At 34.0% G+C, this 24009-nt stretch overlaps 1 protein-coding gene across 1 annotated transcript in view; it reads left to right on the forward strand.

Moving 5' to 3' along the window:
- The window catches only part of LOC115440702 (acid sphingomyelinase-like phosphodiesterase 3a), a 56250-nt gene that overhangs the window by 24483 nt on the left and 7758 nt on the right, over positions 1 to 24009 (forward strand). Inside the window, exons 2-3 of the mRNA XM_030165119.1 lie at positions 21739 to 21882; positions 23866 to 23931. Coding sequence (XP_030020979.1) covers positions 21813 to 21882; positions 23866 to 23931 — 136 coding nt within the window. The 5' untranslated portion in view covers positions 21739 to 21812. The remainder of the gene's footprint in view (positions 1 to 21738; positions 21883 to 23865; positions 23932 to 24009) is intronic.

The following is a 24009-nucleotide window of genomic DNA, read 5'->3' on the forward strand; positions in this document are numbered from 1 at the left end:
CTTTTGCCAAAATACATATGTACATAGTACCTATAGTAAGTCACTATTGGAATTTTGAGGGTGTGTGAAGTCTACCAATCCGCACTAGGCCAGCGTGGTGGACTTACACCTAATCCCTTTCAGTAGTAAAGGAGGTCCGTACCCAGCAGTAGTACTGTATACAATACAGGGCTGATATCATTTATTATTATTTTATACATAGAAACATACGTCTAACCTCGCAAAACATTCCGAAAAACCTAACATGATTATAACAAAAAGGAATAACGGGTCGAATAAATTTGAAACAAAACAAGACGGGCGTGTGAAAAATACCCAGCTATTTTTATTTGAATCCGTGTTTTTCTGTTACATCGTCAGTGAAAATTTCTCTTGTAACAAGATTAGCTGTAATTTGCTTATTCTCCGTCTTTTACGGATTATATTAAATCGTTTTCTTGTCCATTCAGTTTTGTCTTTAATTTGAACCAATTTTGTTTCGCAATGGTAATTGTAAGTGGGTCAGAATGGTGTGGTTGTTTAGTGAATTTACTAGACAATATGATATCCGTGTTGTCTATATATGCCAAGCAATATGCAGGGTGACAGCAACAATGCTTTCCTTCGAAGTAACATTGTAGCTGGTGGAATTAGTGGAAACTATGTGACCTTATAGTGTTGTTACTTAAGGAATCTCTGTCTTATAATATTATGTTTAGAGGCAATAGTGACATTGGTCACTACTACCATCACAAAGCTTGTTTATCAAATTTTATATAAAAATATTTATATAAAACAGGCCAGCATAATTGTAGCAATTGGCGAAGGATATCCTTCTCTTATCAGCCATTAATCGACTCTATCGGGACTCTACTCCACTCACCATCACTGCCCGTTCAAAAAAATATCTATATAGTAAACATATTACCATACAGAGTTATAATTTTGCATTAACCCACAATCCAGCTGAAGTGGGACTCCCGCTCGTGAGAAGTTTTAAAAGGGTTGAAATATATTCTGTAATATACACTTAGGGCCTAACAAGCGTCAATCCCACCCTAACAAGGCCCCGAGTTATTTGAGACGCTTTTATGAGTTACCTTAGCTTCAGTTATGTTTCGTACAATAAAACTTTAGAAAATGTAGGCTGAATTGAAATTTAAAAACTCGCGGTATTTGTATAAAGCATTATAATAGAGTAAAATAATGAGGTTAAGTTAATGTATATTTTTAGTGAACTATTTTATAATTTTACACAATATTTATGTAGGATATAATTTACCAAAAACCATTAACACTAATGGATTGTTTGTCAAAAAATTTAATACACAAAATGAGTTTTTCGTTTTATATGTACAACGAATGATGCGTACTATAAATATATTGCTGGAATTTGTGTCTGATATGGCGATAGACACGCCCCCTATCACATCACGGGACGGTACACACTTAGCGAAAAGTGTTGTGCCTCTGCATACCCCTGATAAGTGCGTGATGTGTTGGTTTTTATAAATAATTATGATACAATATTGTTTTCACATCAAATTATAACATCGCAAAACTAATTTTCATATTATATGTGGCCTTTATTACGCGTTACCCTTTTTAGCAAAAAGCAAGACACAAAGAACATCACTGTCACTATCCCTTTACGAACAAAAATGCGAAGGCGATCTTGTATAGGCGAAAGCTTTTTGCACTTTCACACGCAGCTTTCACGGACGCTATACAAGGCCGTGTGTATACATGACGTCACAGGACGCCGCCCGCCGTACTTTTAACGGTCTGAACCCATTACCTCTCAGTTATGTAAATACTTTTACCTTATGTACATACCTTTACATAATGTTTGTTCAACACCACTTTTATGGGTACATTGTTTTTTTAAGATACTTTTTGTGACTTGAAACTTTTAGCTTGGCGCTTTTTTGTAATGGACTGTTTAGTTTATTTTCGTGTTACGGCTAGATAAATGGTTTGAGGGATTTCGCGTAAACATTTAAGATCAGTTCTTTTGAAATGTACGCTGAAAATACTGCTTACGTAGTGACTTTTTTATCAAACCCTTATATTGTAAAACTTTGCACTATAGTAAAATTAAAACACGAATATCATTGAGATTGCAAAATGAAATACTTTTAAAAGCTAAATACCTACATGGTATTTTGCTTTGTCACATTTTATTTCAGATTCTTACTTTGAAAGCAAAAGTGATCTCGAAACATCTGTATTTCCTTAGTACTTGCGATATAAATTTGGTACGCACATTAACTTGACTTCTGGGTTAACGAAGACGATACTTCTTAACTCATAAATAAGCGAAATAGAATTTTCTTTGAAAGGCGAAGTAGAATTTTAGGAGACGGAACCGCGAGCAAAAGGTAGTCAATAAAATAAATAAAAAATAAAATACTTTATTTATCACGTAGGCGAACAAAGTTGCACTTATGATACGTCAAAACAAAGAATAAGAATAATTATTATTTCTAAACAACTATTAAAATCACTTATATAACTATGGAGATTTTAAATTAGGGATAAAGTTTATACAAAAGACTAGGTACAAACCGAAGTAACCAGCTCGGGCTGGCAAGTAGGGGGAAATAGAAGGGTAATATAACAATAACAGTAAGTAACCATGAACATCATTTTTTTTCCCAAAATTCTTCGATCCCTTGATCATAAAGATTTGTCCTTAAATCGATTCTAAAGCCCTATCTCTATGTTCTCAGCTCGTTAAGCATAATGACCTTAATCGCCTCACTAAAAGTGTCTAAAATCGATCATCATTGCTACTTAAATGGTATTAAGCAAAACGATTTGATGTTATTATAATGGAGTTTTCTTCGATCTTATTTATGAGGTAAAAATATTCTCAAATGACAGTAATCTGTAAATTCTAGAAACATATAGACTAAAAAGCTTTTAATATAAGTTTGAGTGAACCTTTTAGAACCCCTTAGTTTACGCGTACTTGAACTAATAATATTTAAGTTTTAAGTCAGACATTTTCTCAAGATTGAATAAAATATATCTTTAACTCTACATCTGTCTCCACTTTACGCTTTCTTTCGACTTACATAATAGCTTAAGATATACAAAAAGAAATAAAATTACCGAAAATTATTATAATTTTATTATTTTGTTCATCAGTGGACATTCTGCGGCTGATGATGATGATTATAAACGTCGATCTTTCATAATTCTGTGCTATTGTCTTAGGCCAGGGATGCCGAACCTTTAAAGGTTAATGTGTCATTATTTATAAAAAAAAATATGGCCTGAATCGTGACATCCGAGACCGCTTTTATCTATCTGAGTGCACCTTTTTAGCGATTTTTTCTATGACCCAAATATGTTGTTTTTTTTTTATCGGGGTTCAACAAAGTGGCTTCACTGCACCTGATGTTAAGCGAAGTGAAGAAAAAAAGATATATATACAATGTTTGGCATAGTACTTTTGTGCGTGAATTATTTTGACTCGTGCAACCACTGGCAGGCGTGCCATTGGTTCGCCATCCCTGCCTTAGCTTCCAAGTTCACTGTTAATTCTCCTGTACAAATCAAAATCGATTCCATTTAACATAAAGTTCATCAAAGACCAATTAAAGACTTTATGAATAATTCTGGTTTATTATAGTTGATTAACTTTTGCCTTTATTTACCTTCTTAAGCATTCATGAAATTGATTTACTGTTATTGATTTCAATAGTTTACTTTCGCTAATTTACATCGAAATATTTATGTAGCTACGTGAAATTATAATAATAAAATAAAGTTTTATTTGGAAGCTCTTATACTAATCATACCCAAACTTGATGTACTGAAGAGCTAAACACTGACTCTCAAGATACGGGCTTGTCTAGTTTGAGAGCCAGGGTTAATTGATTATGTCAATCTAGAAATATTAGATTCTTTTACTATTGTAACAACGTATTGTGAATCTTTGTTTTTCTATTTTCACATGGTAATATACCTAATCGTTAAGAATAAATAAGAATTAATATGTGTAAAATTCTTCTACCACATTGAGCTAAAACTGATTGTTACTCATCTTTCGCATCATTCTACATAATTGTCGACTGCCGAGGGGTAATCATCTCTCGTTACTCGACCCCATTCCGCTTACCATCATGTGCAGTGGAGTCACGGCTGTACCTCAATAAAAAAAAAACACAAAGTAAGACCCCTGATTTTATGTCAATAAAAATATATAACGGATACTTTATTGGATAACTTTCAGCAAAGGCATAATCTCATTAAAATATAAACATAATTTTTCTAAGCTAACATTGTTAGCTAATTTTCTCATTTATTATAAACGAAATGGACTATGTTCGGCTCAAAGGAAACGCTGTAAAAGAAAAACGAATAAACCGGAAGTATAGAAGAAAATAACAATTTTTAACGCAATGATAATGTAGCCTCTAGCGGCTGACTTCAGAAGTTTTGAGAATGCCTTAAATATTGCAAGAAGTCAAAGTATATACAACACTTCTTCCCATTAACTGTCCTTCTTTGGGACTTCACATTTTTACGATTATTCCAAAAGTACTCTTGGGAGTATCTTCTTATAGCGCTTGGTTTAAAGTACGAGCGACTGGTGGTAAAACTTTTGAAGAAAGTTCATAAGAATAAGTAAGAAAGCGTTGTTATTTTTAATAATAATAACTACGCGTTTAATTATTCAATTACTATATTATTAGTAATAATATAGTGATTAAATAATTATATCAAATATTATCTTTTATTTATTACGAAGGTCATTCATGTTTTTACAATTATAAAAAACATTAATATTATTTGTACGCAATATAAGAATAATTTCTGGTAATAAGATGTCAGACACGCTCAATATTGTCATCAGTAATGCTCAGTCAATGGTAACTGCTCATATAATCGACTTATATTTTGAATCAGTTGAAATACATCGAGTAATACAAACCATTATAACTATAACGACTAATACGAGACGCGTATCGAAGATCATTATTTATTTATTAGAAAACCAGTAGTTAACATATATTTTAATAAATTACAAAATAAACTAAATATGAGGCCATTTACGGGTTTTCACTATAACGTAACAGATACTATTTAGAGGTTTAAATTACATTCTAAGTAAATTGTTAATAATTGTGTATGTCGCCATTCCGTCGACCTACTTCGTAAAGAAAGGAAGGCTTAGCAACCGTCACACCGCAGTAATGCTTGGATTGAAGGGATCTATGTCAATTTTATCGTAAATTGTGTTAAAATTCTTGCTTGCTGCAATATGTAAGTATTTTCTCTAATTAGAGGCAGCTGATGGGACGTGAATGGGAGGAATAAACCTAATTAATTTACTTAGAATTCTAAACGTCACCATGCTCAACAGAGCCGGTCAATCAATTTCAAAAATAGAGTACAATCAGCTATTTATATCCCGACTATAATGTTCAGCTAAATCAGAACGGCATAATAAAAAATACTATCCGCTGTCGCTTATACCTCGCACCATTTGTTGGGTAGGCTTAAATTATAAATCAAGCGGACACAAACGCACCTGGGACAGTGGACTCGCGCAATAAAGCTGATGTTTATTCTACATCAGTGTTATAAGTTTGTCCCTTTATGTGGGGAAGATTATTGTAGTGTGTAAACGCGAAAAACTTTATGTAATTATCGCACTGTGGGTAGTTGGACAAATATACGACTTAAAATTAACTTTAAGTAGGTAGAAATATACTAATTGCAATTAAATTTAAAATAACTTTATTTAAACACAGTTTTATAAAGTGTTATAATATAAATTATAGCGTAGGTTTTTTTCTACATTATTTTACCCATATTTTTATTTTTTATCAAAGAGCTGTTTTGTTTTAAATTTATAGCACTTTATGGACTGTAAGACTTAAGCTAGGATTCCTACTGATTGATCAAACTGTGATAAGCGCAGTGCCATAAAATGCCATCGACATAGCGCAGGTGTTTCCATGTACATGAACTCAAAATTTTTGATAAACCTCTGTCGATAAATTCGAATGTCTCGGTGGCGTATCTTTATTGCGTGCGCGGTTAGACCCGCTCCGAGATCTCTGGTTTGAGTCCCGGGTCGGGCAAAATTATGCAACCAAGGTTTTACTATTTAGTTGATTCGATATTGTTTTTTATGTTCAGTATCAGTCCGAAGTCTGGAAGTTGCGCCCCATACGGCAGTAGGCTTATCACATCTTGGGACGGAATACTCACAGTGAAAAGAGGGTACATTAGTTGCTGTTTTGTTTGTTTGCTATTTGCGTCTCCGAGGAAATTGTTTAAACATTACGTCAATTGTTTTTGTTCTTCAAAATCACAAAGAAAATTACCCCAACTAATACAATTGAACAAAACGTTTCACCGGTAATTTTCAATACGTTACTTCGATAACTAGTTTAAAATGTCTGGAAAGGTACACACCGGAACAATGAAACAAAGGCGCAACAAGCTTTTGTTGAACTCTTAATGAATTAGAAATTGCATACAATGAAACTAAGTTGCAATTGTTTCTTTAAAAATACGTTGTAAACGACGTAACCAGTGTTGATGTTTTTCTTTTATTAAGATTGTTTATTCCTTTTAATTTGAATGCGACTTGAGTATTTAATCTTGACTGCGTCGATGATATTATTGTAATGCGTATATGATACGTGTACGACTACCGCGTTGTCGTCCTGAGGTCGAATCCCGGGTCGAGCCAAATAATAATTGTAATGGGTTCTTCCATCTTAAAAATTACTCAATCGACCGGAGTCAGGATGTTGGCAAAGGAGAGCGTCATAGATTTAATTAGGTCTATCCAACGCGTATGAGCGTATGGACAAGATAAAAACAATTATATCCATATCAAATTTGAAGTGTGTAAGTCAAATAGATTTTAAGTGATGGTCGAAAGTGGGCCGAATGGAATCGTGTATTCAGTAACATTTTTTTTTTATTTCTTTGAATGACGAGACAAGCTTACCATTCGCTTGATGGTAAGCGATACGACCGTCCATAAACAATAGAAACACCATCCGACACCTTTTTTACCTTGAATTCCAACGCGCTCGCTATCCTGAGACATGACATGTTAAGTCTCAGTATGTTCAGCCGTTACATTGGCTTCAATGTCCTTCAAACCGGAGCATAACAGTGACTACACACTGCTGCTTGGCGGCAGAAATAGACATTACGGTGGTACCTTTCCAGGCGAATTCTCACATACGAGAGACCTACTACCAGTAAAACATAACATGACGGACGTACTATTAAGCTCCTGAATTATAATAGGGTACCAATACTGGACACGGATCTCCCCTTCTAGGTACTTCTAACTGCGTGGTTATTCACGATAATCACTTACCAAGTTCCCTTCCTTCTAAAAAACCCATACATATTCTATTAACCACAGCAGCGTAGTAAATGATTTCTAAATACGCCGAACGTTCGCGTGATATGTCGGCGAAGGTAACGATCGATGTAAAGAATATTAGAAAATCAAAGAAACGGGAAAATACACTTGAAACTTTTAATGGAGTCTGACCTGGAAGTGGAGAGGCTAGACTTATTAGGTTTTAAATAAACGTATACAATATAAGTATTCCTATAGGTAAACATTTTTATTACTTTGAAATAAAACTATTTTTCGCATTTTATCGTGGTTCCATCCTTCGTGGTCACGAGGTGGACTGGCTGGACCACGAAGACTGCTTTGAAACGTTAGGAGAAAATTATAATATAATGACTGCTATAAAATCCGCAAAATAGATTCATTTCAAAATCAGAAATCATTATTTTTATTACTTATTAGCGACCCTTTTCCCGAGTAGGACTCATTATAATCTATAACCTACGAGTTCTATTCCAATCTAAACTTTACAAGATCACTCGCTGGTCAATCTGAAAATCACTAACCTAAAATTACAATATAATCGCTTAGTCATAGGTAACATACATACACATATTTCTTATTTATGAATAGATTGTTTTTTCATACAATAGGCACAGACCTGATTGTAAACTATTAATCTTATATCTGATAATAATAAGGAGACACTTCCAATACCGTAATGTTTAACATAAATGATTTTTATGGGTTTAAGTGTAGATATCGTCTCCGGTACCACACGATTACCCGCTGTGCCACAGAGACCTATCTTTAAAATAAACATATTAATTATTACTTTAAAAGACTACATACACTGCACTGCAGCGAAATGGCCGATTAGTGCGGTCTCACCTTATTTCTCTAATTACCGAAACAATGAAGCTAAAGTTTGGTCGGACTAGTCTCTAACTACTGCAATGATTCTAAAAATTATTCAACTAATAGAAAGACACTAACATTTTAATACGTACACGGAAAAATAACCCAACTGCACCTAATGGGGTCTAACAGAATGTCGACTGAGGAAAGATGATAACCATTCGGAATTCGACACAATTACGCCGGCCTGTTGGAACTGGATAGATACAGGCTGATCGCGGAACGCGACACACTTACGTATGCCAATATGGCGGGTTTTAGCACTTGGTATGGTAATTGATATCCAGGCTGATATAAAATATATCCTAACACCAGCAAAAACTAAAGTTTTCTTGTTTGGTCAAACTAATCTTAATAGCTACTGCTATAATTCTTATGATAATTTAAATAACAAAAACCTACGTCCTACACTGACTTTGAATGAAAACATAACATGACTTCATAACCGAAGTATTAGGAAGAAGTGCAATCCCAGCACCCACTTTTCGCCATTGTGTTCCTTGTCATGACGTGAATGAGAGCCGAGGTTATTGCACTTATTGGGCAAAAACTCCAGACTCCAAGTTGATACTGAGCGGATAAACTTAATGTAATTTATGATTTTGACTACTAATTATTTTTATCCCAAGAAAAGAGTATTTCTGTGTAATTGAATAGTATTTGCATGTCCATTTAAATTTAAAGCAAATTCAAACTCCCGCGTTGATCGCAATCTTGTAACTTTATCAAATAGTATTTGCAAGAGATCTTCGCAGTCTCCAGCAGTCTCAAACGATGTCAGAATACTCCTAATTTCAAGCTTGTTCATACAATTTATTGCCTTTTCAATTTATGTAGCGTTTAATTGAGTTTTAAGTCTTTGACTAGTAATTTAAAGCTTTGTTCGCGATGGGCTTTTCATAGTTTAATTTATTTAAAAATATTCATACTATGTTTTGAAAAATGGGTAATGTATTCTTTTTTTAAATGTTAATATTTCAGAATGTAATGTTGAAATGAACAGGCCTTTGTTAAATTAACAAGAAGATATGATTGCTTCGGTGGAGTAGTTGTATTGTGTGCGTGGTACAACTACCGCTCTGAGGTTTCAGGTTCGAATCCTAGGTTGTACAAAAGTTTTATAGGGTTTTTCCTCAGCATCAACTCGGAGTCTGGTATTTGTGTGTGATATAGCTAAGGACTCGCTCCCTATCACATAATGGGACGGAACACACATCCTCCAAAAGTAGGTGCACTAGGTAAGTCCCTGCCTGCACCTTCGTGGATAAAGTATAGAAATGCTTTCCAAATTTATAAGAAATCCTTGCGAATATAATGGTGTAACAGTGCAATAGTCTACCTTCTTAGCTGGCCACAAACGTAAAAAAATCGCAATGAAATAATACTTTATTTATCAATAAAACTCGATGGTGCCACACAGTTTGAGGAATAGCAAAACACACCTTATACATTAATTTAAAACACCTTATATTTGGACATATATTTAATTTATTTAAAAACTACGGACCCGTCAAACGTTATCCTGTCTTAACTATGAATATTGTATTCGAATTATTACAATTAATCAACCGATCTATCTGTGTTAATTTTGTGTTTTTAATTTGTCAATCGCTGAGAATTCTTTCAAATAACTGACAGTTACGTGAAACTACTGACAGTTATGTAAAATTTATATTGTCGTTAAATTTACTAATGTTCCGCTTAACTTCCTTTAAATTTTCTTTTCATAAGAACCTACTCTTTCAAAAGATAATAATTAAAACACCAGTAAAATAATTAGCGATATTGTTCCATCGGCGTGATGCGATGACCAAGGGAAATAGAGATTCATTCCATGTATACAGATGTATATGAATAACAAACAAAATATTTAATATACCTCTAAATACTTATATAAATTAAACTACTCACATCTAAATATATTTAATACGTAGTTTTAGTCGTGGGAACCTATTATTGAAGTCTCAATTGTTAATCTATAGTTATAAAGCTATTATCTGTTGGTTCCCGTAAGATGTAATAAATAAATAAATAAATATAACAGTTTCACAGAAAATTATAACGTAATAATATACAGTTTAACATTAAACACGCGTTGTTATTTGTGTTACTAATACCCGAACATTTTGTCTTCAAATATTCTAAATGGTTTACAGCTTTCATTGAAATTTATATCAGCTTAGTAACTACACATTTTTTTTATATTTAATATCATTTTATCTTGCTTATAGAATTAAATATAATATAAAATGTCCTTAGAAATTTGGCAGGAATTTAAGCTTTTAATCACATCAAACAGTAATTTTATATAATGATACTGGTATCATTATACCACCAATACAAGGCTGGCCCTGTATTGGTAGTGACATTAGTCCACCATACTGGCCTAGTGCGGATTTATCTACTTCACAAATAGTTCTTAAGTATGTAGGTTCCTTCTCTATGTTTTGCTTCGCCTTTAAAGCGATCGATAATTAACAAATGATATACAAGTAACTTTTTTTTTATAGCTTTCAATAACGAGGCGAGCTTTTCGTTCGCCTGATGATAAGCAATACGACGGCCCATAAACATTCCAACACCTTTAATTACAAATTATTATATTATATTCCACTGCGCTCGCCATCCTGAGACATGAGATGTTGTTTTATTATGTCCAGTAGTTACATTGGCTACAATGTCCTTCAAACCGCAACACAACAGTGACTATACACTACTGCTTGGTGGCAGAAATAGACATTGCGATGGTACCTACCCAGGCGGACACTCACATAATATGAGAGACTTACCACCAGTGAAGTAGCTTCAAAAAGTCAGAGATACATATCTGCCTTAAGTTTTGAATCTACAGATCTTTGTTTCAACAGTCCGTACCATTCTTAACTAAACCTATTCTAATAGTAATCTCACACAATTATAATTCCTCAACAAAATTCTAAATAATTTATTACTTAGTTTATAGTTTCATCAATAAGTATATCAATAGCTTTTAACCATTTTATGTATACTATAACATTTCACGTCTGCGCGTCGCCTTATTACACTCAAAAGTATACAAATAGCCACTTCAAACAAGTTCCATTATCAACTACGGTGTTATTCAACATTCTTTGTTATCCAATTTGCATAAAACATTTAAAACAATTGAAGTTTACATCACAATGGGTCTTAATTGAAAGTAAACCGTTTATAAAGGCCAGAGTTTAATAACAAAGAAGGCGCTTGTACGTTGTCATTGTCTGCGTACATGTTATAATAATATAATATAGGTACATATATATCATCATCATTGTGATCATCAGCTTGATAGCCGCTGTGATTACAGATTTCTGATTAATTCTTTCCAGCTGTTCATGGCATTTCTTTTTATACGGACACCGTACAGTGACCCCACTGCAATTGTAAATCATAATGTCGTCTAGATAGAGTGTTCATTAGCATACCATCGATGAAAACACTTCCTTCGGTTAAAACACTTTATCAAAAAAAATCGTTAAATTTGGTTGTCTATTCTAATTTTTTCATGCATTTATTATATTATCATCCTTTTCAACCGTCAATATATCAATATATCGACGGTGGAAAAGCTGATTGACTTAAGCGACATATCATTTTCGAAAAATTTTAGCTAGGTTAAAAAAACATAATTGAAAGTGCTGATTTTAAACATGTATACACTAAGTACCGTAAAAAATAACGCTTAAATTAATTAGCCTTGCAACCGTCGATATTATGTTTCACAGATAGAAAAATCTTATGTTAAACAATATTTCACAAATTTGATGATTGAAGGGACGAGGTTGTTATTTGATACATAGCTCGCCTCCTCCAAGATCTCGTTTATTAAGTATAGTGCTACCAAATCCTTTTTAAAAGGCTTTACTAGTCAGTAATTCTTTATCTGGCTTAATGTTCAGCAGGAGGGGAGACCAAAAGTAGTTTGAACGTAAGTTAACGATCGTAAATTCCTACAGATTCCATAATCGATATTGTTTATAAGATTGATTAAAGATTTTGAAGTAAATAGCATGAGTTGAATTTTTACGATTGACTTATGCTGACTCCCAAATAGACTCAAAAACACGCAATGCGGAAATAACTCCGGAATTTCATAATACGGAACCTTGACCTCACAATGGGGCTTGAGTCATGTTTACATAATAAAAAACCTTTTGCTTTTCCTATTGTTTTCTAACAGAGTTAGAGTTTTACAAAGGCTCAATTGTCAATTTCACAAAGGGTGTCAATTCATTTTTGTTTATTCGTAATGTCGGTATTTGAAAAAGTTTTTATTTTTATTAGGCACCGACTCTAAAATTGGTTATCAGTATAAAGGTAATGTTAAATTATTATTTTTTTGGTTTTAGTGGTTTTTTAAAGGCGGTTTAATTTTTTGTTTAAAATATTTTATTTATTAATGTATCTTAAGAGTTTTGGTATAGGCACTTTTATTTGTTAAATTGGAATTGTAGTTAAACCAAGGGCTAGTGCAATTGAATCAGTTTGTGGTTTTTTTGTTGATTTAAAGATTTCCCCAAGAATAACCTACGCAAGACAAGCTTTTTCCATTTTCCATCACGATTCATGATTCACCCGAGATTCGAACCCACGGAGAGAGTTACTGTCGAACAAGACGACATTGAAAGATTACAAACTAAACTGCGACGTACTTGAAATATATATTGCGTTACCCTCACAAGAAAAAAGGGCTGCAAATCATAACTTTTGCTAGTGATTGGATATATTTTATATCCGCAATCCGACTGTACACAAGGTGTTAAAACCGGCCATAGTGGCCCACGTAAGTGTTGCGTTGCGGAATGCTGTGTATAAAAAAACTAATCGCCCATTGCGTTGACTTCTCAAACGCGATCATATATGTCATTTAAACGTTATTGAACAAAATAACTGTCAAAAACACTGATAAGGTTAATAAATAAAATTATTTACGAGATCTGTAACGTTTTTCTAGATCACTTTAAGAAGTAAACGACGTTAAATTACGCAAATCTCATTTTGTACATCAAAGAAAAAGATAAAAGGCATAAACATCAAAAGTAATTTTATGTTATAATGTAATAAACTTGTTTTGCAAACATTTTGATAACTGGATATATTTATCGTCTATTTAATTTATTTATTTTAATATTAACGATTCATTAAAATCCTCTGTTGAATGTATTTTGAATTAATTTATTTTCTTTCACCAAAGGACTCAGCCGCAGTTAACTTTCATAGCAGTAATACTACCGGTGAATGCGACTTCGTACGCGCAAATAATTTATATGATACTTATAATACTTTAATGAAACAAAGTATAAAATCTTCCAGTTATATCCAACATGAAAAATCTGCATGAAAATAATTAGTAGTTTTGGATTTTATACCTAGTAGTTTATTTATTTGTAATAAGGTACACCAATAGCACTACTTATCATCATTCAATACAATAAAATAATAAGGTACAGCATCTGCTATATGTTACTATTAGGTGAACATAGCATTTACCACTTACATCATCATTTCTGCCGGGATCCTCCACTGCTGGAGATAGGCCTCCCCCATTGAGCCATAGGAACCGGTTCTGGTCCGCCCTCATCCATCGGACTCCGGCAACCCTCACCAGATCGTCGGTCCATCTCGTGGGGGGCTTGCCTACGCTGCGTCTTCCGGTTCTTTACTTACAACATATTTAATTAAAATATAAAACATAATAAGAAGGTAGTTATATTAATCAATCGTATTCAGTAAATAGAGCTTTGCAGGCACTTATACACTGAAAGAAAATTATATTTATTTATTTAAGGACCTACAACGAAGACATATAATAAAAACAATGTCGTAGCATTTTTATAATTTACAATGTGACGTGTATCTTCAATTATAGTAGACCACAGCGTGAAAATTTATATATTGGTACAGCGGCATAAAAAATAATATTTGTTATTAATATTACATAACATAACATCACGCATTTTATCCCCGAAGGGGTATGCAGAAGCGCAACTAGGGCACCCACTTTTCGCCAAGTATGTTCCGTCCCATGATGTGATAGGGGGCGAGCCTATCGCCATATCGGGCACAAATTCCAGACTCCGGGCTGATACTGAGCAGAAAAACCCAAATATCACTTTGCCCGACCCGGGATTCGAACCCAGGACCTCAGAGCACTATTGTACCGGACGTGCAATACAACTACGCCACCGAGGCAGTCCAGTATTAATATTATTAAGATATATAAGTAGAAACTTAAAATTAAAAAAGCATAAAACATAATAAGAAGTGACAAAACCTAACGACGTCATATTTAAAGTGAAATAATTTTTCGTTAGTGACTATAAGTATATGGTTCGTTCTTCCTCGATAGCCTAAGTACTCAACACGAGAATTACCATGTTAAATAATGAAGCAAAACAAGGCCCGAAAAAACCTCATTTACACTCAAACACAAATGTTTGTAGGACGGTCAACGCGTCAATCTCGCTGAATGGGACTCTATATGGGCCTAAAGTATAAACTGTAAGCTCGTAGTTTAGAACTAGTATCGAGTGGTCATGCCGAAAATCGATACGAAACTAACTTTATAATCGGTGAATTTGTCCTTGGAGTTATTGTATTTAACTTTATATGCTATAATAATAATAATAATAATAATAATAATAAGTAGGTAAAAAACTGTAGGTAAAAAAATGTTTTTCTCGCCCTTATAATATTTTTCGTACATATTAATTTGATAATAACCGGAATAAATACCTTATAGACACGAATAATCAGTTATAAACATAATTACGAGTATAATAGTTTATCATATTTTGACGCCTTACTATAATAACCAAGTTTAAAAAGATTAGATAAGATTTCACGCACTTTTCATGAAGCTTTCTTCCCGCAATTCCGTCCCGTAGTATTCCACCTAAGTCTTAAAATAAATTGTAAATATCTTAGAGACGATAACTTTTTGCCATATCCGATTTTGATAAAACAAAACCTATATCTGCTCCGAATTAAACTGTATCCAACTTTAAAAACTACATAATTTGTACAGTAGTTTCGGAGATGTTCGATAACAAAAAAACAGATGAAAATTTTATAAAAATCGTTAGTGTTTCCATTACTCTTATATTCACCCTTTTCTTTTTATTATTCAATGTGTACATATACACCTATATCTATATGTATAGATGGTTATATATTATACAATTTCAATAACCAGTTCTGATTGGTTCGTCGTATGAGCCGGAAATTCAGTTCGCCAAATACCGACGCGTAATTTCCGCTTGATTTAACCTAAACCTTTTTATATTTGATACTAAAATGGCCTTTAGTGTTAATATTACTTTATTGTATTGACATTCTTACCCTGGACCTGCAGGCAGAATTTAGCGCAAATGACATCATATCCCTTGACAAGACCGTTACAACCATATCAAATTAACTGAGGTCTGTTACTTTCTAACAAACAAGTGGGTAGTTTCAAACGTACTGGATTTCAAATAGGCCGGCATAATTATGTCAACTGACGATACTTATCTCTCGTTAGTCGACATATCTGAACCTTACTCCACTTAACATCAGGTGCATAAGGGTCATTTTGCTGTGGCAGCATAAAAAAAATATTTTTCTTGCCTGATTAGATAAACGAGTCAATGGTTTGACGGTAAGCGATATCCGCCACTAATGCACAATAGCAATGCCTATAAGTCATCCAAGTCCAATAACCATAAACCTACACTTCTTACGTATCAAATAGCGGAACCTCACAAAACCCCCTCCCCCCTAACCCGTGTGAGACACTAATTTCACACCCATTACCCAAATATACAAATATACCAATTCGAAACAATTGAAAGAAAAAGAAAAAAAAACTTCGCTTCCAAAATAATCATGGATGATACTCTAAAAATCTTTTTATAAAACCATTTAATGACTCGCTTCCTATCTTCAAAAAGAAAATATTGAACTCACTTGTAGAAACCTAAATCTAGTTTTATATTGAGAATATACTGCACTTATGGTGCAGCCAATTGTTTATTATTATGTAATAACATGTTCATGCTGTGACAGCCTGTAATTAAAACAGCACTGCAGCAATTACTGAAATGTAACTTAAACTAGGTATGTTTTGTTGGCTGTCCAAATAAATAAATTAGTTCACGTAATTTCTCTAGACATAAACGAATTTCATACTATTTATCGAAGTTCCTCACAACATAACCCTTAAACGTATATAAAATATCGCTTCAACCCTTCGCTCGCGCCACGGTCGTGAGTAACTCGAGTGCCCATTTGTCCGTCACGTCCGTCGGAGTAGCGGTTGAGGGTTATGTTTTGTTTAGTCCGCTAGGGTTAAGTTTGGCTATCGGACGGGTTGATGATGCTGTTGATAGAGAATATTTATGGGATAAGACCACAGAGCAAGCAACGGTTTTGTTCGTTTAAGGGCTTTGAATGTTTGCATGTTCCAAGGTAATACGTAATATAAATAACAATAAAATAAAAAATAAAAAGCCTTATTATTCCTTGCATTCTTCTTCGTTGTTTTCAACCTTCTCGGTGTAGGCCTCCTTTACCACTTTTTATTTACTGCGGCATGGAGCTCTTTTGACCCAGTTCGATCCGGTGACTTTCTTCACATCGTCTTTCAAACGCATTTGTGGTCTTCCTCGGGGGTGATTTTATTCCTTGCATTATTACAGGACTATCTTATTACTAATAAGTGTGTTATTTAGTTAAACTTAAATTAATTGTTAGTTTTGTTAGGTATTTTTTATGCAAGGAACTTATTGGATAAAGACCTCCTTCAATGATGGCCATTTTTCTCGGTCTTGTGCTATTTGCACCCAATTTAAGCTGGCAATCTTTTTGATCTCGTCTTTCCATCGTGTCAGGGCTCTCCCTATGATACGATGGGAAAAAACGTAATATAACATAATAATACTAATAATAGCCCTATATACTGTCCCACTGTTGACCACAGGCCTTTTCTTCTAGAAGCTAAGGTGTGTCAAAACAAAACCTGCCAGCTAGAGGTGTGCCCTTAGGCAAAGTAGTGCGGTGTTTACACTGGACAGATTACTTTGTATTTGAACAAGGCTTAGGGTTCCGTTGGACCTTTTCTTGTATGTTTGTTAATTGGCTTTTTTAGGGTAAGAGATTATGTTTAGAAAGTAAGGGTAGTTTTTTAGACTTGTCGTTAAACCTATTCCACTGGCACCACGTCAATTGCTCTTAGAAGTACAGGCGTAACAGTCTTAAAATAGTATGCTTAGGGTCTATTTTGCGATGTCTAGGTAAACACCAAACGTCGAAGGGATCAAATGTAAAAGTCGAGTTCCCAAATAAAAAGTATAAGAGTACATAGAACATTAACAGCTGTTTGTAGGTTAACTGGCGGATAAAATTTTCGTGATAATTATTTAACTGGATCTTATTACAATATTTATATCCTATAAGATGATAGATCTATACATTGATAATATTTATGGATAAAATACGCTTGTATGTAAGAAAAGACCCATGAATTAGAAGTGTTGTCGCCTTTTATGCAGTAACAAGTTTGCGGGACGATTTCGATTAGATTTTATAAAAAAAAAACAAAAACGTTACGTAAATATCACGTATATATATTTTCGAAGTGGCAGACAGGGGAGAGTGCATTCACTTTTCGTCGCGTGCGTTCCGTCGAAAAATATGACAGCAGAGAAGTCCGTAGGCATTTAAAGTACAAATTCCATGTTCCAAACTGATACTGAGTAAAAAAACAATATCACTTATAAATGTAATTATTTTCTATAAGTTCAATAGCTGGCCAATGTACCTATAATAAGTATGAACTGTATTCAGTATTATTTCGCGATACGAAGCAAAAGTTACCAATAATCTTTTCTTCAATATTGATATTCACTACCGGTTACTATTTAAAGAGGTTTTATGAATTGTAATACATCAAAAATAACCAGAATGAATAGTTCTCCGACGTGAACAGAAACACTGCGTTTGTTAATAAGCCTTAAAATATACAGAACCATGAGTTGAAACACCACTCGGAATGCTATTTCCCACGGTACCCTGTTTAAACAAGCGTTGGCCCCAGTTGTTGACTCTTACCGCAGCTTTAAAAATATAGTTCAGTTTTTATTTAAACGTTTTAAGATACAGAAATAATATCCGTTCTCTTTGGGTCTTTGATGTTGTTTAGTTTGTGTTTAGAGAGAAAATAGTGTTGACCTTTCGTAATATTTTCATTGGTATTTTTATCATTGGAATTCGAAATTGCGTTGGTGAAGTGAACTCTTAACAAATAACATTGTTGCGGCTCCCGCGTGAAAATTTTTTTCCGGGATAAATATTTTCCAGGGATAAAAAGTAGTCTATAGCACTCAAGAGTAATGTAGGTTCCTATTAGTTAAAAATGTTCATAATCGTTAGTCTTTACACCTGCCATAGTGGTTCACGTAAGTGTGTTGCGTTCCGGGATCAGCCTGTGTATATCAGGTTCCAACAGGCCGGCATAATTGTGTCCACTGTCAAAGGGTAATCATTTATACTCAGTCGACATTCCATTGGACCCCACTTCACTATCATCAGGTGCACTGGAGTCACTTAGTCGTGTGCGTATAAAAAAACCATAGCAAAGTGATTGGTACTACACCTGATGGCAAGCGAATCGGTATCCAGATAAAGGTTTACCTAACTGGTGATAATTCCTCGTTACCTGACAAATATATGGTCTCCAAGATAACTAACATTAAGATGATTCGTCTCTCACGTGTGCATGTTCACTTGTACTCCCTTAACAAGCCTACACAGTACACACTAAGTGACGTGCGAGATCGAAGAGATCCTCTTGTTTCTTGTTAATATTTTAACATTATAATTGTTCAAACTTTCTAAATCGATTGCCAATTCTTACAACAAGATATTTGGGAGTAATCGCGTTATTTTAGCAATGTAATAGGATAGTAAATAGCAGTCCGGAATAAAGAAGTTGGTGGTTTAATACCTCTGTGCCTCGAAAAGGACGTAAAGCGGTTGGTCTTGCGTCTGATCTCTCTCCGGTAATGTCGGATTGTCGTCTCACCGGACAATGATGTAAAGGAACAGAGAGTACAATTGTGTACTGCGCACACGCTTGTGCACTACAATATCTGTGTACCTCGTTGATCTCCGCTGAAATTGACCGCCGTGGCCAGAGGGGGCAGGAGGGATTCATTCAAATAAATATTTGGTGCATGCCTTAAGTAAGGCGAACGAACTTCAATAACATGAAAAAACAAAGCGCTGCTGTAAGCGAATCCATCGACTCGAGTAATGAATGAATAACGCATCGCTCAAAGTACTCGGTATGATTTAAAAACCTTTTACCGATTGCTTTAATACAAAAACGATGGTGAGGTATGATAGTGTTGTGCCTCTGTAATCGGATAAAACTGTACGTATTCGAATTACATACAATCTAAAGAATAATTGAAATGAAACAAATATGCCGTATATTGGAATCGAAATAATTATTAAAATTCTGAATGACGCATATTGTAAAGTATACACTAGATGAATATAATTTGTAGAATATGAACGTTATGAGAATATTTTTTATCTTTCGTGGCATCAAAAGTTATAAGGAAACAGACCAGATTTTCAATTAATTGATTATATTATTATACTAATAAATATTTGATACATACATACACACCCATGTCCCTATCCCATTGGGGTAGGCAGAGACCATTAAGCGCCATATACGATCTTGACACTCTTTGCTTCTTACACATTATACATCCTATACATTTTCACAATTCCGGCCGTTTTCGGAGATCATTTATTGATCAGTGTACGTTCTTCTCGGGTGCCCCATTGCAACCGTACCATTCACATTCGCTCGTATTCTTTCACATTTGATACACTAAATAATAAAAAAAACTACAATATTAAAAACATAAAACAATTACCCATACTTTAGCATATACTTCAATGTATAAAGTCCACCATATTGATTCTATGACGTTACTCACGTCCAAAAGAATTTAATAATATTAATTTATTAAAATACTTACACTTAATGATATACGGACTTCAAAGGAATGAAGAGATACAGCCAAGACAGCTCAATTGCAATCGGATAAAAAGGAGATATTTTATTCATAGACAACTCCTGGGCTTTGTTTAATGCAATTTATATTATTAATAGATCCATCGTACACAGAATTTATGGAATGTTTCAATATATTTATTTCCTGGGATAGACATTCCTTTCTTGCATAAAAATTAATTTCCGTTGGTCACGCTTATTGGGATAATAAAGAGGTAAAACAAGGAAATCGGAAATTAAAGGGAGGGGAAATAAATGGGCATGAGTGTTTGGAAGATTTTTACGATGTTTTTACAAACTTTAACATCATTATATCCTGAATTTTCTTGACTTAAAAAATACCTACTTATACTGTCTATATCGTTATTGATACAGTTATCGTTTAAATTTATAGATATGTTACGTACTATGAACGTAAACTAACCTCAATGAAGATTTTATCGTACACAAATGCAGATATCTACCCGTTCGGTTTTGTAGACTTGATAAGCCTTAGGATCTAGTCTTACCATCGAACGCCTTAGAATTCTAACAAACACTTGTGAGCGATATTGCTCGTCAATTCACGGTGTATGGTTGAGGAATAAGGCTTAAGGCGAGGCATCATGAGTATCTGTAATCAGTACTTTAAAATTATCTAAATAGAGATCTAAATTGATTGAATTGCTGCTGAGGAAGTATTGATAGATTTTGGATTATTCCACTCATATTTCTTAGTATGTCTAGTTCTTCATTTATTCTCTAGTTTTTGCTCGCGGCTCCATCCGCGTAAATATTTTTCTTTTAATTAAAGTCCTACTAAATACTGTCTCACTTAAAAAAATCTATTACTTTTTTGTTGTAAATTGGTCTACGTGTACACCGAATTGAATCCAAAGTCATTCAGAAAATGTTTAGATGTTGGAAATGAACGCTAAAAGCATGTCATTATCAACATCATCAGCCGCAGGTCCACGGTTGAACATGGGCAAAGATTTCCAGATCGACTTATTGGAATCGGCCCGCATCCGTCATCATCCAATGTCTTTTAAAAAGCATTTCTTTCATCTAAACATTCATTACTTGTGCATTTATATTAGTACGGTTACCTTTAACAATTGACATATATTTTAAAGACACGAACGTCCACATTATGTTCATAACTATTTGTTCAAAATCTAAACTAACAATTTTAGTTTAGATTAGTCAACCAAAACGTCTCTATTATAATCTAGTTGAAAAACAAATAATGTCACAAATATTTTTGATTTACATCACCACACGTTGTCAACGTTGAAAACATACAAAAGTCAGATGTACAGATTGCAGTACAGTTGAGTCGAACACAATGAGTGTACAGAACGCCAGATCTAGTACATATATCGATGCCTTTAACAGAAAACTGAGATTTTTGTTTTGTTAACAGGCAATGTGAGTCGAGATGCGATCGTGGGTCGCTGGAGTTGGACTACACGCGGGCGCACCATGTAACACTGTACTATGAATCCGAGCAGCTTCATCGTCTACATCACAAGCCTGCTGTGGCTTAACCTCACTGATGCTAAAATTGGTATGTTGTTCTTTTTGTTTTATACGTGCGAGGCAAGTGGCCCCACTACACCTTGTGGTGAGTGGGGTTCTATAGAATGTCGACTGACGAGAGATGATTACCCCTCCGCAGTCGACACAATTATGCCGGCCTGTTGGAACTGGATATATACAGGCTAATCCCGGAACGCAACACACTTGGGCGGGTTTTAATACCTTGGCTACGGTGGTCGTTATCTGGGCGGATATAAAATATATCCTATCAATAGCAACTAATCTTATTAGTCTTAATAATACTCATACACTTAGCTCTTTTAAGACTAAACGTCTCACATCTTAGGATGGCAAGCGCAGTGGAATATCAAACAATACTTCAAGGTGTTGGATGGTGTTTCTATTGTTTATGGGCGATCGTATCGCTCACCATCAGGCAAACGGCAAAGTTTTCATTCAAAGCAATAAAAAAGAGACTTTACTGCTAAAATGAAATATAATATAAATGAATAAAATTATAATAATATATCACCCTACGAAAATGAAGTATCAACTGTTTAATTTCAATTAATTGAGGTAATTGAGAGTTCAAAGGATCCTCGCATCCATGATCCAGTTGAACAGGGATTAGTCTCGTCCCTGTGACGTCACTAAAATAGGCTTAACTGAACGTGTGCTGAGTATACGGTAGTATGGGATGTTAGAAATTCCGAAGTACTTTTAATAAATTTTTATTTATTTCACGTCATATCCATTTTATGGATTTTAAAATGTCATCATGAGAAGATATAGTTGCTGTTTTTGTCTGCATTTTCTGTTTTAAATGGTACTGAAGCATTGACAATATTAAAAGGTAAAATGTTAACAAAGAAAACTATCAAGTTAATATAAGTCACTTTGCCGTGCCAAAAAAGGATATGCAAGCCCCACTATCTGATATGCTTGAAAAATATACAAAAAAAATATAATTATATATCTATTTCTAAAAAAGGTAACTTTTTAATTCTTTTAAATTAAAACAATGTTTACGACTCACTATTAAATCTATGTAATATTGTTTCATAGCAAACAAAGCGTACAAATAATCATATTAATGCTTGCAAATATTTGGCAGTCTACAGCGAGCGATATTAAAATTGTTTTTTCACTGTGTATTCATTTAGTGTTTTCTTTTGTATATTAATAAAGGAATAACGTTGCCAATAAAACATAAAATAATATTCCATTGTCAATATCTGTATTATTTGGACATTGTTTGATCAATCTAGACTATACCGAATGTAAATCCAATTCCTACAAGTTACTATTTGTTTTTGATTGTATTCGTACGCACTTGAATCCTCGAGATTGGAATTCTGATATGGCGATAGGTTCGCTCCCTATCATATAAGATGGATGTAAGAACGGCGTATTGCGGCATTAATTCCAATTGTAATAAAACTATTTCGGATTTTCTGTTACGGGGTCATCTTGAAGGCTGCAAAGTCTTCGAAACGTCGGGAGCAAAATTATAATATAAAAACCGCGATAACATCCGAAAAGAGATTTATTTCAATATCTAGCATTCGCGTAAATATAAAAAAAAAAAAACAAATTACTGAGCAATAAGACACTAACAAGGTAACATTGTACGATGTACTATGTATTTCTAAATTCTGGATGGTACCTATTGTCACTGCTTAGAGCATTCGATAGGCTTACGATGAAGGATGCTCTTCACATCATTCAGTTGTAAAATAAAAACATTTTATATAGTTGTAAAAGGTAGATACTGTAATTTTAACTTTTCGGACGACCGACACCTCAGTCCCCACGTGATTATGAAGGCTGCAAAGTCTTAGAAACGTCACTTCGAGAGAAAATGATAATATAGAAAACGTAACAAAAACAAAAAAAAAAATCGATATGTAGCATTCGCGTAAACAATAAATCGTTATAAAAACATTTATCAAAGGTGCCACAATATCACGACTTATAACGTAATAGTAACTATATGAAAATTTTGTTCCAGGCTACTTTTGGCACATCACAGATCTTCATTACGACCCGTTCCACAACTCCCAGGAGTTCCATAGAGGTGCGGACATTTCACCATATTCATATTTAATGTTTATTTCCCCGGCTCGCGTTTATATGATGTATGCTTGTTATCATT

The sequence above is a fragment of the Manduca sexta genome, chromosome 20 (assembly GCF_014839805.1).
Source record: "Manduca sexta isolate Smith_Timp_Sample1 chromosome 20, JHU_Msex_v1.0, whole genome shotgun sequence".
Classification (NCBI taxonomy): Eukaryota; Metazoa; Arthropoda; class Insecta; order Lepidoptera; family Sphingidae; genus Manduca; species Manduca sexta.